At 46.2% G+C, this 16,693-nt stretch overlaps 1 protein-coding gene across 2 annotated transcripts in view; it reads right to left on the bottom strand.

The window, feature by feature from the left end:
- LOC124615700 (neuronal acetylcholine receptor subunit alpha-4-like) overlaps window positions 1-15,736 on the bottom strand; it is a 187,584-nt gene extending 171,848 nt beyond the window's left edge. The window contains exon 1 of one of the 2 annotated variants that reach the window (XM_047143739.1): window positions 15,628-15,736. Coding sequence is in view for 1 of the 2 variants with exons in the window: in XM_047143738.1 (XP_046999694.1) it covers window positions 15,628-15,694 (67 nt within the window). In the remaining variant the exon portion in view is untranslated. The remainder of the gene's footprint in view (window positions 1-15,627) is intronic. The other variant, XM_047143738.1, reaches the window with a different exon arrangement.
- Between the last annotated feature and the right edge of the window lie 957 nt (window positions 15,737-16,693).

Genomic DNA, 16,693 nt, shown 5'->3' with positions numbered 1-16,693 from the left:
TTATGGAAACGATAGACGCTCTACAAGGGCGCTTTCCATTAAGGAAGCTGCAAAAATCGTTGACTGACGTCTTGTAGTAAATGCTGCACAGATACAGTTTGAAGGTGTAACAAGAGACATCCATTTGTATAGATTATTCGATAGATAATAATTAGTTCTTGCAGATGAGAACTGAGAAAGAAAGTAATCGGGAGTGTACGGTACTTGTGCATATTCTTAAAATACTGCCTATGACGGTCCTAAATATACTGCAAATTTTACATGTGATAATATTGGACAGCAATGCTATGTTTTATTTTACATGCCAGTCGTATAAACAAAAATATAGTTAAAGTATAAAAAATAGTACTAGAAGACTAAGATTAAAACAATGAGAGTGTAAGGTACGGAATTAACAGGTACCTGTGACAATCACTGAAACGGGTGACATGCATTATTGGTCAATAAAAAATATACACAAATTATACCAGTTTATATTAACTTTGTAAAGTATAAACGAAAAGGAAAAACTGAAGAGTGGCTAAAACTTATGAGACAGACTATGTTATCATAGAATAAGATCATTTGCCCATAAGTATATTAAAAATGTTTATGAAACAAATATAGAAACATAAATCGTGTATAGACCACTAGTCAGAAAGTAGAGGGAATTTAAAATACAATACTAGAAGCCGTAGTGTCAGAATATTAAAAGGACACCTTCAAACTGCATCTGTGCAGCATTTACTACAAGACGTCAGACAACGATTTTTGCAGCTTCCTTAATGGAAAGTGCCCTTGTAGAGCGTCTATCGTTTCCATAACAACATGCTGCTGTTCATGGTGCGTCATCCGACGTGACAGTGTTAGACTACCGACGTTACAACAAACTCGTTGGAGGGTAGCCGGCTGCCACATCTTTGGAATGGCGTCTGTACTTACCATGGCAACCAGTAGCTTCTAAATGGTTTTCCAACAGGCCTATAGAGGGCAACCAATATACTGTCGAAACGATTTTTATTTATCTCATATGTTTAATATTTTTGCGTATTTTATGTGACAATAACTATTGAACCAACTAAGTTCCATGTATTTTTATTTTTCATTCTTGTCATTGTTCTTTTAATTACGAAATTTTATGTAGTTACTTCACTTTTAACCATTGGTTAGCGATGACATCATTCTGTCAAAAGTGGGCGGAGCCTCCAGCATATAAGTAAGACGTGCACTGCTCTATCTAGCAATGATTTACTACCAGAAGGAGGCTCCTGCTCATACAGCATTTTGGTAATTCATCGTTTTATAACTTTGTAGTTTTATGTAATTTTCTTTAATATATGTAGCCCTCTGATCAGTTTTTGTATTTGACTTGTAGGTCTGAAGATGACCACAGGCGTGGTCGAAACCGGTTACCAGAATAAATAAGTTTGTGATCAAGACTGATTTTTAATAGTAACCAACTTGTTGTCGATCGCACACCGTAGAGCTACAAGATTTATGGGCATGCTGTTTGTTGCTATTCGAAAGACTGCTAGACGCTTCTTGTGGTATTGCAGGACAGCTGGGCGGCTGGGTGCCTGGGTGTTGTGTCCGCCAACGCGGACTGGTGCTCCCCGTGCCGCCGTATTGACAGGTGGTAGCGTCCACCGCATGCTGGCCACCGAGATGAGAATGTCGAAGAAAACATCCCGGTTCGTGCAACGTGAATGACTAGACCCGAGTCTCGGTACGAGAAGCACCCCCAGAATGCCATCTGCAGTGCTACATCTGGCCGGAACTCTGCATAGTCCCCACGGCCTCATAGAGCCAACACTGCCCGGGTGCCTCACCTCATCTGGAGAAACGAAAAATAGCGACTGGTCGGGCCATTCCGCCTCCTGTCGGCGGCTGCTGCTGGTTAGTGCCTCGTTGAGCCCACTGGAGACGTGAAGCTCCAGGACGCAAGTGTCGCAGTGAGCGACGGCCGCTTCGTGAGGCAGCCCCTTATACGAGGCGTCCACTGCACGAGTTTCAGCCGCAGTACTCGCTCGGAAACTGGTCGAGACAGGCTCGCACTCACAGGGGCAGCGCTTTCTGGCGGCTGAGAGACGGGTTCTCTCTGATGAGGAGAACCGCTCCTTGTAGACATGTTGGTCAGTGCACGCTGGTACGACAACGAATCTGACGACAGCATTCACACACACACACACACACACACACACCAATTCAGTGCTATGGTTTAAATGGCTCTGAGGGCTATGGGACTTAACTTCTGAGGTCATCAGTCCCCTAGAACTTAGAACTACTTAAACCTAACTAACATCACACACATCCATGCCCGAGGCAGGATTCGAACCTGCGACCGTTGCGGTCGCGCGGTTCCAGACTGTAGAGCCTAGAACCGTTCGGCCACTCCGGCCGGCCAGTGCTGTGGCATACGTCAGAGAAGGAGGGTCACGTGATTCTCTGCAAATACTACTACAACGTCTGCAGCACTACAAAGAGGCGAGCGGTTTTTTTTTTTATGGAGTGACTAACGTCTTGTACCGTAAGCTCTTATCTTACGAATATCAAGGTCAATGGAGTCTCCATCGACAGCATTCGCTATGCTGATGGTACAGTATTGATTGCTCACGGTCGACAACTCGTAGACGTAGTAGGAGATTACAGAAGAAATCTACATATAAATATGGATGTCAAAAAACCCATTTTACGACTGTCACACAACATCCAAACCCTTACAAATGAGGATCTGCGAGGCAATCGCTCTTTGGTATAAAGAGTACGTAAGTATAAGAATCTCGGATCCCGGCTCTTGAAGAATTTAGACTAGGCGGGATTAGCAGGGTAGTGGCGCTACTTTTGGTATCAAATTGATATGCAAATTAATTAAATTGATCAATTAATCACCCCTCCCCCCTCCCACACCCGCCCCTGACCAATCCCACCCCCGCCCCGGATGACGACACATGTTTTCTCGTCTGCCTGTGTGCACCAGCCCCCTCCACCCCCCTCCCCCCTTCACCCACCCCTCTCCCCCGAACCTACGCTATTGGTGGAAATTTCGAATTTTCGTCATAATTTCTTTGTCCCAGGGCTGTAATGACATACCACCAAACCCCCACCCAGGAACTGACATGAAATTAAAATTGGCTGTTCACTTTCTGGGACTCAAACCCTGCTCCTCCTGGGTGGAAAGCCCAAGTGCACCCTTCTAACACAATTAAACCTCCAGAGGTGCTTGGAATTGGAGGGCAATTAAAAATGGTGGTGCCCTTTCTGGAAATCGAATCTTGATTCTACTGGATGGAATGACCAAGTGCCGCCCCTCCCCCCTCCACCAACGCATTGAAACAGTCCAGATGCAGGAGAGGCAGGTTAGCTAAGTGAACTTTATTTATTTTTGTTGGGAAACTGACGCAAAGGTCGACCCTAATTATGTAATTAATCACAAAGATTGGTCCTAATTACACAACTATATGCATAGTGCTACACAATGACGGCATAAACGTGCAATACAGCTCAAACACAACACTGATGACACCATGCAACTGGTGTTATCCTGCTGGGAAAAAATTTCGTAATACCAAACGAAACTAGCGACAGATACACTCAAACTCTACCCTACACCTATAAGCTGGTGGGGAAAAGGCTGGGGTGTAAGGTACTACCTTTATTCCTTTTGGCGGGAAATACGTTCAACTGATGAGATGCTGATGTTGCACAGAGACGAGTTTAAAAAGTGTATTACCAGTAAGTATACAGTATCTATCGTTGTTTGACGTTGGAGTTCACTCCAGATGTCTGCTCAAAAACCATCCTGCAGCCCAGTAATCGAAGCCAATACATGCTGTTGTGGACTGACAAGACAGCCAGTCCACAGTGACGGGTAACCGAAAGGCACGCGCTTAAACTCACGCAGGCTGGCGTGAGGTCTGAAACAGGATACGTAATGAATGCTATAAAGAAAAGTACGTAGCTGCTGGAATACTTAACTTTAATCCACAATTGGTGAACATTGGTCTTGTTACTGTACATGCTTCATTAGATACATAGCAAAGGATAAATGGCGCCTTGCTAGGTCGTAGCAATTGACTTAGCTGAAGGCTATGCTAACTATCGTCTCGGCAAATGAGAGCGTAATTCTCAGTGAACCTTTCCTAGCAACGTCGGCTGTACAACTGGGGCGAGTGCTAGTAAGTCTCTCTAGACCTGCCGTGTGGCGGCGCTCGGTCTGCAATTACTGACAGTGGCGACACGCGGGTCCGTCGTATACTAGCGGACCGCGGCCGATTTAAAAGGCTACCACCTAGCAAGTGTGGTGTCTGGCGGTGACACCACACATGCTACCATAACTGATGGAAAAAATATGTGTCACAGTTGTAATTACATTTCAAAATTGTCGTGAAGAAACCAGCACTCATGATGAACAGGTCACAATGCAGCACATCTACTGTGGAAAATCGTCATCGTAAAAGACTGCAGAGGAGGCGGTAGTTGAATGGATGCTCTCCTCGATATGCGTCCACAAACGGCCGAAAATCGAGGCCACCTTCCTAAATCCTTCCACCCCTCCCTCCCTCCATCCACTTATGAGGGGACACATGTTCCTTTTTAAATGGCCAGTTGCTCCACCAACCACCTAGCTGTGCGGGCAGACCGCAGTCTGCCATTCACTGCAACAATCTGGCCACCGCCTTAAGGCGACGGTCCTAGACAACACAATAGGGAAATTAAGTACCCTAACCCGGCCCATCCAGAGAATGGTCCAGACGGTCCTCAAAACTCGGCTTTCCACCATCTTAAGGCGACATTCCTACACCTGCACAGTAGCGTGTATAGTCAACTAAAGAATAGGAGATGAAAGGCCGACTGCCTCAAGTGCAACTTGTTCGTCTAAAATATAGCGACAGAGGCCCCACACGCCGCCTCCCCCCCCCCCCTCCCAGGACAGAAAGTGGCTGTGTCCGACCACCATATTAGACAGGCCGCTCCCTCCCCCCCTCTACCCCTCACCCACTGCATCCCGCCGTTCCGCGATGGAGAACAATTGTATTTGATGTCAACGCTTCTATAATCAAGCATCTATTTAAAAAAAGAAGTGTTCTTTTTTCCATGAAAATAGGTAAAGACCATTTTCTTTTCGTTTTATGAGTAAAATCGGTATAGTTTTTACTTTTGACTGCAGTAACTTATCATTATTTTGTGACGGCCAGCGAAGTGTACTGCCAACGATCACATATGATCAGCAGAGAGATGAACACCCTGCGTAAAATCAGGAAAAACAACTTCGACTATTTTGATGCGAGAATTACCAATCACCACAGAATGTACACGTTATTCCGAAACCGACATCAGAGTAAAGAAAAAAAATTATATATTAAGCAATTTCTTCCAGCTTGTTGAACAAATTACACGACCTGCTTACAGATCCCGGGTTCGAGTCCAGGTCGGGGCACACATTTTCAACATGTCCCCAATGAAGTGCATCAACACCTGCTTGCAGCTAGGGTGTCCATTTAATTATCATTTCATTTCTAGCAAAGCTGCATGGTCATCCACGGTAACTGTTCTTTCGGGAACAGATACTACCGTCATATATATAGATAAAAAGCGGTCTTGAGTCTACAGGCACACACGGTCGCTGATAGAGTTACACTTTCAGGCATAAATGCTGTCCGAAATGCCGCTCTGCTTCGATGTTGAGTCATCCTAATTTTCCCAGTAAGAAACACCACCGTAACAGTTCGTACTGTCGTCGTGTTGTAGAAGCAGCCTTCATTTGATGCTGATCTTACACATCATACACGGGTGGTGGAGCTACGACAACATGTTCCCACTTCCATTGAGTGGTCAAAACACGCTCTTACAGCGTTAACTCAACTCACTCTGTTTCTACACAGGTTGCAGAATGTGGTTAATATTGTTCTCTCCGACTTCTGAGCAAAATTGCTAAAATTGATTTCGCTATCAACTGCGGTGTGTATTACATTACATTGCTCCATATCAATGGCGTCTTTCCAATCCCGACCGTCCACTAGGTACGCTGTTGATTTCCGCATAACGCTTGACTGACACCACTCCATTGAGATGTAGGGAACCTTGGCCGAACACTGGACATCTGCTGCTTGTCCCTGTGGAACATAGGATTAAATGTAGAGGTCATCCATCACCTTAATAGAGTTGTTTGGAAGCGTTCCTCTTTGCTACAGACTCATGCTATTTAAAGGTATTTTTTTAATTTTTTTTTCACCAGTAAGATAACAGTACCTCTTTTTATTTGTGCTACCTCACTCTTGTTGTGAACAGCATCTTCCGGCGATGGTAAACACTGGAACAGTAATCATGTACATGACTGGAGAATGAAGCAACAAAGCTTTTCCAAACGAAGCATCCGAGACATCCACTACCATTTCGATGGGAAGATGAGATTAACTGTACAGATAATCACCTTCGAATAGTTGCTGGAAGCGCTCTACAAAACCGCAAACTCTTCCAGTTTCCATATGTTGCGATGTCTTCCACATTTGTGTCAATGAGAAACATCGCATCTGTGTTTTATTTCTACCAGCCTGTTGTATGGTAGCTGTATAGTTTATGCCACGCGATGTTCAGTTTTCTGTGAGAGTCGGAGGATCGAAACGCGTTGAAGTCGGTTTAGCTGCAGCTGACACGGATCTCTAAGTCATGGTAGAAAAAACAAAATGTATGGCGTTGTACACTGATTGGGTGTGTTACAACCGGGAAAAAAGTGTATTAAATTGCTTATGAAGTAAGAATCCAGGAACCCTCTCGTGTGATTGATAGTCTGTTGAATATGGTCATCCTACAGTACAGGTGATGAAACTGGTCTGTGGGAGCGACTTCGATCACGAACCTCCTGCTCCAATGAATCAATACTTGTATATTTAATAGGATCGCCACATATGTTTAGGTGGTAGACATGAATGCACCTTGAGAGACACAGATCTCCTTCGGACTACCTGTATGTAGTTTGGAGATTTTTCACAAAATCTTCATCCTTCCTCCATGCCATATCTGTTGTGTAGTCTTCCTAATATTCCCAACAAGAAATACCACCGTAACTGCTCGTACTATCTCTTCTACTACCTCGTGTTGCAGAGGAAAGCTTCATTCGGCGCTGGCCTTGCACACTGTACACGGTTGACGGAGCGATGACAACATGTTCCTATTTCCAGCGAGTGGTCAAAACGCGCTCCTGCCTCATTAACTCAGCTCGTCCTGTTTCCCCACAGGATGCAGATGGTCTTAGATATAGAGCCTTCCGACTTCCGTACAGGTCAGACTTAAATCAGGACGATCACATGGACTAAGCTGCAGGGAAGGCGGGGCAGGGACTTATGGGCAGTTACAAGATGCAGAGGGACTGTCTAAAAACAGCGTTGGAGTTCTTGGTGTGTGGGATTCTTAGCAGATAGATTCGAAAAAAAAAGGTGAATCTTTTCGAGATACGAGAGTGCCACGAATATGATTCATCAGTGGCTGTAATCATTAAAAGACGTGTCTACAGGATCGAACGCAAATGTGTGGTTGAGTGGATAGACTTGATTCCAAAGTGCGGACAGCTTTTCTGCCTGAAAGTGAAACACTATCAGCGATCGTGTGTGCATGTAGACTCAAGACCGCTTTTTATGCAGGGTGATGGTAAAATAGGCGTTATGATCGTGTTTTTTAATAGCGTGGTCCTTACGCGAAATGTACACTCCTGGAAATGGAAAAAAGAACACATTGACACCGGTGTGTCAGACCCACCATACTTGCTCCGGACACTGCGAGAGGGCTGTACAAGCAATGATCACACGCACGGCACAGCGGACACACCAGGAACCGCGGTGTTGGCCGTCGAATGGCGCTACCTGCGCAGCATTTGTGCACCGCCGCCGTCAGTGTCAGCCAGTTTGCCGTGGCATACGGAGCTCCATCGCAGTCTTTAACACTGGTAGCATGCCGCGACAGCGTGGACGTGAACCGTATGTGCAGTTGACGGACTTTGAGCGAGGGCGTATAGTGGGCATGCGGGAGGCCGGGTGGACGTACCGCCGAATTGCTCAACACGTGGGGCGTGAGGTCTCCACAGTACATCGATGTTGTCGCCAGTGGTCGGCGGAAGGTGCACGTGCCCGTCGACCTGGGACCGGACCGCAGCGACGCACGGATGCACGCCAAGACCGTAGGATCCTACGCAGTGCCGTAGGGGACCGCACCGCCACTTCCCAGAAAATTAGGGACACTGTTGCTCCTGGGGTATCGGCGAGGACCATTCGCAACCGTCTCCATGAAGCTGGGCTACGGTCCCGCACACCGTTAGGCCGTCTTCCGCTCACGCCCCAACATCGTGCAGCCCGCCTCCAGTGGTGTCGCGACAGGCGTGAATGGAGGGACGAATGGAGACGTGTCGTCTTCAGCGATGAGAGTCGCTTCTGCCTTGGTGCCAATGATGGTCGTATGCGTGTTTGGCGCCGTGCAGGTGAGCGCCACAATCAGGACTGCATACGACCGAGGCACACAGGGCCAACACCCGGCATCATGGTGTGGGGAGCGATCTCCTACACTGGCCGTACACCACTGGTGATCGTCGAGGGGACACTGAATAGTGCACGGTACATCCAAACCGTCATCGAACCCATCGTTCTACCATTCCTAGACCGGCAAGGGAACTTGCTGTTCCAACAGGACAATGCACGTCCGCATGTATCCCGTGCCACCCAACGTGCTCTAGAAGGTGTAAGTCAACTACCCTGGCCAGCAAGATCTCCGGATCTGTCCCCCATTGAGCATGTTTGGGACTGGATGAAGCGTCGTCTCACGCGGTCTGCACGTCCAGCACGAACGCTGGTCCAACTGAGGCGCCAGGTGGAAATGGCATGGCAAGCCGTTCCACAGGACTACATCCAGGATCTCTACGATCGTCTCCATGGGAGAATAGCAGCCTGCATTGCTGCGAAAGGTGGATATACACTGTACTAGTGCCGACATTGTGCATGCTCTGTTGCCTGTGTCTATGTGCCTGTGGTTCTGTCAGTGTGATCATGTGATGTATCTGACCCCAGGAATGTGTCAATAAAGTTTCCCCTTCCTGGGACAATGAATTCACGGTGTTCTTATTTCAATTTCCAGGAGTGTATGTTATGGGTTGTAGAATCCTTCTGTGGGTAGCTTCAGATGTCATTTCTCAACAGTGTTCCTCAAAAACAACACCGTGCTCCCTCCATGGATTCCCAGTTGTCCCACATGGCGAGTGTAATCCGACTGCTGAAAAAAAAACTACTCGCCATACAAAGTGACTCTCATGATCATTTTAATTAATTAGCCTATCAAATTGATAAAAATGACGTACCGCCTGGCGCGTGGAAGCCATGGCTATGGCATCACGGAATGATTCGTGACAAGAGTTTCTTTTTTTTTTCGTTGCGCCGATATGTTTTAACGAAATTTCAATTCCCACCTACACAGGTCGAGATAGGCTCTCACGATTTGTTTCCTAAACGATAGTATGATATAGCATTGCATTGGTAAAAGGGTACTTGTCATAGTATACAAAACAGCTATGTTCTCTTGAATTATCGCTTCTTGCTGTCAAGCGTTAAATGAATGTGTTTTTTTTTTTTTTCGACATGTGTGCCAATGGCGTGAAAGATTCTCTGTAATGTTTGTAATACACACGTGAATAAGAGTTTATTTGCAGACACTGAACGCGAGAGACGCTCTCGGGTCATGTAATTTGTTCAGAAAGCTGCAAGAAATTGCTTAATATAGATTTTGTTCTTTGGAGTTCAAACACTCGTTTTTTCGAAATAACGACTACATTCTGTGGTGATCGGTAATTCTCGCATCAAAATAGTCGAAGTTTTTTTTTCTCATTTTATGCAAGGTGTTCATGTCTCTGCTGATCATATGTGATCAGTGGCTGTACATTTCGCTGGCCGTCACAAAATAATGAGATGCGACTGCAGTCGAACGTAAAAACTATACCGATTTTGCTCATAAAATTAAAAGAAAATGGACTTTACCTATTTTCGTGGAAAGAGGTCATTTATTGTTGCCGCAAATGTGTTTTGCTTTTATAAAATAGATGCTTGATTATAGATGCGTTGGCGTCAAATACAGTTGTTCTCCATCACCGAATGGCGGGCTACTGTGGGCGAATGGGGGGGGGGGGGGGGGCGTGTCCACTGTGGTGGTCGCCGGACACAGCCGCTCTCTGTCCGGGGGCGAGGCAGCTGGGGGCTCTGTTGCTGTATTCACACAAACAAGAAGCAAATATTAGAAAAGGGGTAAGACAAGGATGTGCTCTCTCTCATTTTATATTCGATGCTTACATCCAGGAAACTATAGACCAAGTTCGAGAAACTACTGAGGTGGGGATCAAAATTAGTGGGCAGAAGATAGACATGCTGCGTTATGCAGATGATATTACTATAGTCACGGAGACAAAAAGAAGATTTAGAGGAAGTCCTCAGAACAATGGGAAAATATCTATGCAATCAGTATAGAATGAGAATAAGGCTGGCCGGAGTGGCCGAGCGGTCCTAGGCGCTACCGTGTGGAACTGCGCGACCGCTACGGCGCAGGTTCGAATCCTGCCTCGGGCATGGACGTGTGTGATGTCCTTAGGTTAGTCAGGTTTAAGTAGTTCTAAGTTCTAGGAGCCTGATGACCTCAGATATTAAGTCCCATAGTGCTCAGAGCCATATGAACCATTTTTTGAATGAGAATAAACAAGAAAAAGACTAAAGTGATGGTGTGCAGTACAGGAGCAGAATATGAATCTCTGAGAATGAGAATTGGAAGGGAGGAGCTGGAAGTGATAGAGGAATTTACTTACCTGAGAAGCAAAATCACAAGGGATCGTTGAAGCCGGAAAGAAATTGCGAGCACAATATAAAAGGCCAAAATTGCATTTAATCGGAGAAGGAACTTACTCACCAGCAACAACATCAGTCTGAAAATAAGGAGCATCACGAAAGGTTTCGTTTGGAGTGTGGCCCTATACGGATGTGAAACTTGGACAATTGGAAGAGAAGAGAGAAGACGGCTGGGGGCCCTGGAGATGTGGTGCTATAGAAGGATGATGAAGATCAGCTGGAGAGACAAAGTAACAAATGAAGAAGTTCTTAGAAGGGTACAGGAAACCAGATCTCTGCGGAGACACATCCAAACAAGAAGAGACAAACTTGTAGGGCACATCCTACGACACAACAACATCATTGGAACAATAGCAGAAGCAGCTATTGAGGGAAGGAATCGGCGGGGGCGACCAAGGATATCATACATGCAACAGATCATGAATGACAATGGATGTAACACATACGTGGAAATGAAGAGGTAGGCAGACAGAAGAGAGGAATGGCGTTCAGCTGCAAAACAACCTCAGGGTTGAACGTGAAAACAAAGAAGAAGTTGCACTTGTGGCACTCGTCCTTTTATCTCCTTTTGTTTAGTTGACTATACACGCTACTGTTGGTGTAGGAGCGTCGCCTTAAGTCGGCGGCCAGGTGGTGGAAAGCCGAGTTTTGCGGATCATCTGGATCATTCTCGGGATGGGTGGGGTTGGGCTACTTAATTTCCCTTTTATGTTGTCTAGGACCGTCGCCTTAAGGCGGCTGCCAGATTGTGGCAGCAAAGGGCGGACAACGGCCTGCCCGCACCACGAGGTGGTCGGTGGAGCAGCTGGCTGTTTGAAGGGACATGTGTCCTCCCCGTAGGTGGATGGAGGGAGGGAGGAAGGTGGCCTCGATTTTCGGCAGTTTGTGGACGCATATCGAGGAGAGCATCCATTCAACTACCACCTCCTCTGCAGTCTTTTAGGATGACGATTTTCCACAATGTGCTGCATTGAGACCCGTTCATCATGAGTGCTGGTTTCTTCACGACAATTTTGAAATGTAATTATAACTGTGACGCATATTTTTTCCATCAGTTGTGGTAGCGTGTATTGGCTTCGATTACCTGGGCTGCAGGATGGGTTTTGAGCAGACATCTGAAGCGAACTCTGACGTCAAATAACGATAGATACTGTATGCTTACAGGTAATACACTTTTTAAACTCCTCTCTGTCCAACACCAGCATCTCGTCAGTTGAATGTATTTCCCACCAAAAAGAATAAAGGTAGTACCTTACACCCCAGCCTTTTTCACACCAGCTTGTACGTGTAGGGTAGAGTTTGAGTGTGTCTGTCGCTAGTTTCGATTGGTATCGCAAAATTTTCTTCCAGCAGGATAACATCAGTTGTATGGTATCATCAGTCGTTGAGCTGTATTGCGAATTTGTGCCATTCTTGTGTAGCGCTATGCATATAGTTGTGTAATTAGGATCGATCTTTGTGATTAATTACATAATTAGGATCGATCTTTACGTCAGTTTCCCAACCAAAATAAATAAATAACACTAACCAACCTTCCTCTCCTGCATCTGGACAGCTTTCATGTGTTGGCGGGGGAGGGGGGGGGGGGAGCTCTTGGGCTTTCCATCCAGTAGAACCAGGGTTCGATTCCCAGAAAGGGCACTGTCATTTTTAATTTCCCTTCATTTCCAAGCACCTCTAGTGGTTTAATTGTGTTAGGAGGGTGCACTTGAGCTTCCACCCAGAACGACCAGGGTTTGAGTCCCAGGAAGGGAACCACCAATTTTAATTTACCGTCAATTCCCGGGTGGGGGGTGGGGTGGGATGTCAGTACAGCCCTGGGACAAAGACATTCCCAAGAAAATTCGAAATTTCCACCAATAGGGTAGGTTCGAGGAGGGGGGAGGAGGGAGCTTGTGGAGGGGATGGGACACACGTGCAGCTGAGAAAACACATGACATCATCTGGTGGCGGGGGTGGGTGTGGTCGGGGGCGGGGGTGTGGGTGTGGGCAGCGGTGATCAATTGATCAATGTAATTAATTTGTACATCAATTTGATATGAATAGAGGAGTTGTAACCCCACCACCCTACTACTGGTGGGGAGATGAATTGTCGCATAGAGAATGCCCATAACGCTTCCATTAAAATACGAGATATTTCTCTGCAGTACAGACCTAGATATAAATCATAGACGTAAGATGGTAGACCCGATCCGTACTTATACACCGTTCTGAATGACGGACGTTAAATAAGCAAACAGCGAGGAAGATCGAGGCATTTGAAATGTGAATTTACTGCAGAATGCTTAAAATACCGTCGACAGCAAGAATAAGTGACACCGAAGTGTTGTGAATATTATGTAAACAGCGATAAATCTCAACAAGGTTTAAAAAAAGGCAAAAAATGCGTACAAGCGACATATCTTACGGATCATCAAATATATACCTCTACAGTTGATCATATAAGGCAAGATCGACGGTAAAAGAAGAAAAGGTGAAAGGTCCCTGTTGGATTCCTTTCATGTTAATTTCTTAAAACTGTTGTCATTTACGGCATACATTCCACTTCTAAATTTACTGTGGAGTTTCTGACTCTATCAGGGAGGAGACTGAGCAGTGGAAAGTGTTACTTTTACACATAATCAAGAACGATCTGTCACACTACTACACTTTAAAACACAGTTTATATGTAATTCATGTCACACAATCTCATACGGAACCTACATCCGCTTTCTTTTATATACTGTATATGATAAGATACTGTCATCCCCCTTCCCTTCTGTGTGAAAGGATGAATGAGCAAATGTATTTCTAGTTGCATGCTCGGTGGTAGCAGACAAGCCGGTCTGCTAGAGGACAGTAGGACCAACGTCAGAACAGGTAGCTACGCTTTCTAAAAGCAAAGAGGTTTCTATTCTTGGCATGGTCCTGTCCGTTGGTTGGTTGTTTTGGGGAAGGAGACCAGACAGCGTGGTCATCGGTCTCATCGGATTAGGGAAGGATGGGGAGGGAAGTCGGCCATGCCCTTTCAGGGGAACCATCCCGGCATTTTCCTGGAGTGATTTAGGGAAATCACGGAAAACCTAAATCAGGATGGCCGGACGCGGGATTGAACCGTCGTCCTCCCGAATGCGAGTCCAGTGTCTAACCACTGCGCCACCTCGCTCGGTGTCCTGTCCGTCCGTTGTCATGTTGGTATAGGAAGCTGCCTCTCTGGTCACTTTCGTTTTGTATCTGGAAGCACCCTCGGTAGGGGCCCAGGGCAGTCAGTCCGCGGCGAGCGTCTGAAGTGGTAAGATCTCTGGCTAAGTGCGTCTCTGCTAAGTCCGTAGGACAATGGATTTCTTAAGTTCAGCCTAACTGAAAAGTTAATAACCTTTATTTCAGGTTTAGATCTAAAATATCTAATGTTATCTTAAATTGCAACGCAGTGTAATTCGAGAGTGAAGTTCAGAATATCTTCCGGTAGTTGCTTTGTCACTACTTTGTGAGTAAAGTGGAGACTCGTGTTGATCAGTAACTCTAGGATCATCAATCTTAAATGCGAATGTGCGTGAGATTTTAATGTCTTGTCTTGACAATATTTTTCAATATAGCAACTTTTCTTTATGTTCGACCCACGTGGGGTGTACTTTGTGAGACCAGTACCACGTGCTTATACAATTGTTTGACCCATCAAGTTAATAGTAAGACGATATTAACCAGTTCGACGTTTTTCTTTTGTAAATTGCGTTTCGATGTAATTTATTTTAATTATCAAAATTATTGTGGAGTTACAGTCTTTGTGTAAACCAAGTTGACCATGTGAAGCATGTGGTGTCAGCATCAAAGTAGCCCTCAGATATTCTTTTCGGGAACATTTCACAGAGAGTTAGTATGCATTTAGTATACCAGTGTGTGGTAATTTCATGACGGACAGGATTGCGCTACGAACGTAACTTCTTTGGATGAAAATTGAATCGGTTGGCTGTGGTTAATTTCCTCTTGCATATGTTTCAACGTTCTTCGTGTGTTATTTTATGAATGCATTGTTGTATGCAGTCTCCCAATCTTGGCTCCATATTTGATGTGTTCCGTAAGATTACAAACTCGCATTTTCACAACCCTAAATAAGGCACCAGTTTAGTTATGAATCAAGTTTAATATGCTGAAATTTTTAACGGAACAATGATCAATGTTAAAATAAATGTCCAAATACAAACTGATTTATTTCTTTTTATTTAAATTCTCTTTTTATACATATATCACCGGTTGTCGTAAGATGACTATCAAAAGATTATAATTAATATTAGTCTGGTTGGGAATTTGGTAAGCTAGACTGGATACGCGGTGAAACAGTTGCTCAGTAACGCAAGGTTAACGTCCCCAGATAGCTCCCAGCTTTTAACCCGCTTTTATTGTCTTGAATAACAGCACCGCTTTCAGAACAAATTAATGCATCAACATTACAAAGGACATAGAAGCATATCTCAGTTCGTTAACAAAAGGCAGCGGACACGGTACTACGGTCCAGAATAAAGACCCGTCGAGTTGCCAACATTCATTAATGGATAGGCAGGATAAGAAGAAGAAGAAGAAGAAGAAGAAGAAGAAGAACTCTCTGGCTGACGGTCGGCATGCTAATGAGGCCTGTGATTTGTGTCTCTGCAGCAGACATGTTAGAATCAGTGTAGTGGGTGAACATGAAGAGGTAGGTGCGCTGGGAATGGCAACGAGAGTTGTACGCTGTTAGATAAACGGCAGCAGAGTGAAGAAGAGGTAAACGCCAACAGACGCGACGCAACAGCAGCTGACGAGCGCTTACCGTTTGTGACAGCAGCCGTTAAGGCCGCCAGCAGCAGCAGCGGCAGAGGCGGTGCGTGCGGCGCCATGTCGCGGAGTGTGCGGACCGCGACCGCCGCCCACGCCGCCCCCGCTGCCTCTGGCCGCCGCCTGCCGCGGTGTCGCGTGTCGCTGATAGCCGCCGCCGCTACGCCCCCTGCTGCCGCCGCCGCCGCCGCCGTTCGCCCAACTTATTACAGGCGGCCTGCTGTGCCGCTCACTGGCGCACGCACGCGGGTCGCACGAAATAAATTCACACCAGCTTCGACGGCCCTCCCTTACGGGTGTTCCACATCGTAGACTTCCCGTTATTGAGGAGCGAGTGTTCCACCAGACTCCGTCCACGTTTCGTTGCCGCCTCAAACATTTCGTTACTCGCGTGTCGCCTCCCCGAACGCAGCTCGCGCACGACTCGACAGTTTTCACACATCTCCAGTTCGCTATCCTTCGCGGACTCGTTTCGATATCCGCCTGTCGTCATCTCCGCACGTTCGTACCGATCCGTTGGTTTTAGTACTCTTTCAATTCCTCAATTCTCAGCAGAACAAGTAGATAGTGACAAGGTGTACCGAATACACTGTGTCCCCCACCACACCTTCCTTTCCTGCGTACGGTGCGTGATAGACTCGGCTGGAGTCGGCGGTAATTGTAATTTTCGAGAACCTACGTTTCACAAGGTACCAGTTTCCACCGTACGGGAAACCACCGGTTTATTGACAGCCCACAGCGCTAGCATACTCTGAACGGAGCCCGAGTAGGGCTCGAGCAGCAGCAGTTGGAGCGGACATCGCCCGAGTCCTGCTCGTGCCGAGCGTAACAGTTCGTAGCTGACATTCCGCCTCCCGCCACGTGTCGGTAGCCACGTAGACGTCACAGGGAAGTCCCTGTATCATGAAAACGCACACTCGAAAAGAAACTATCCTGGTGGTATACATTTTGTGATGTAGCTCTTTCTAGGCCTGGATGTTTCAAACCACACCACACTCAGACGAATTTAAGACCGTGTGTACAAGTGTGTCTTCGGAATAAAAACGTGATGCAGTAAAACA

This window comes from Schistocerca americana, chromosome 5 (genome assembly GCF_021461395.2).
Source record: "Schistocerca americana isolate TAMUIC-IGC-003095 chromosome 5, iqSchAmer2.1, whole genome shotgun sequence".
NCBI lineage: Eukaryota > Metazoa > Arthropoda > Insecta > Orthoptera > Acrididae > Schistocerca > Schistocerca americana.
This window is presented reverse-complemented; position numbering and strand designations above follow the sequence as displayed.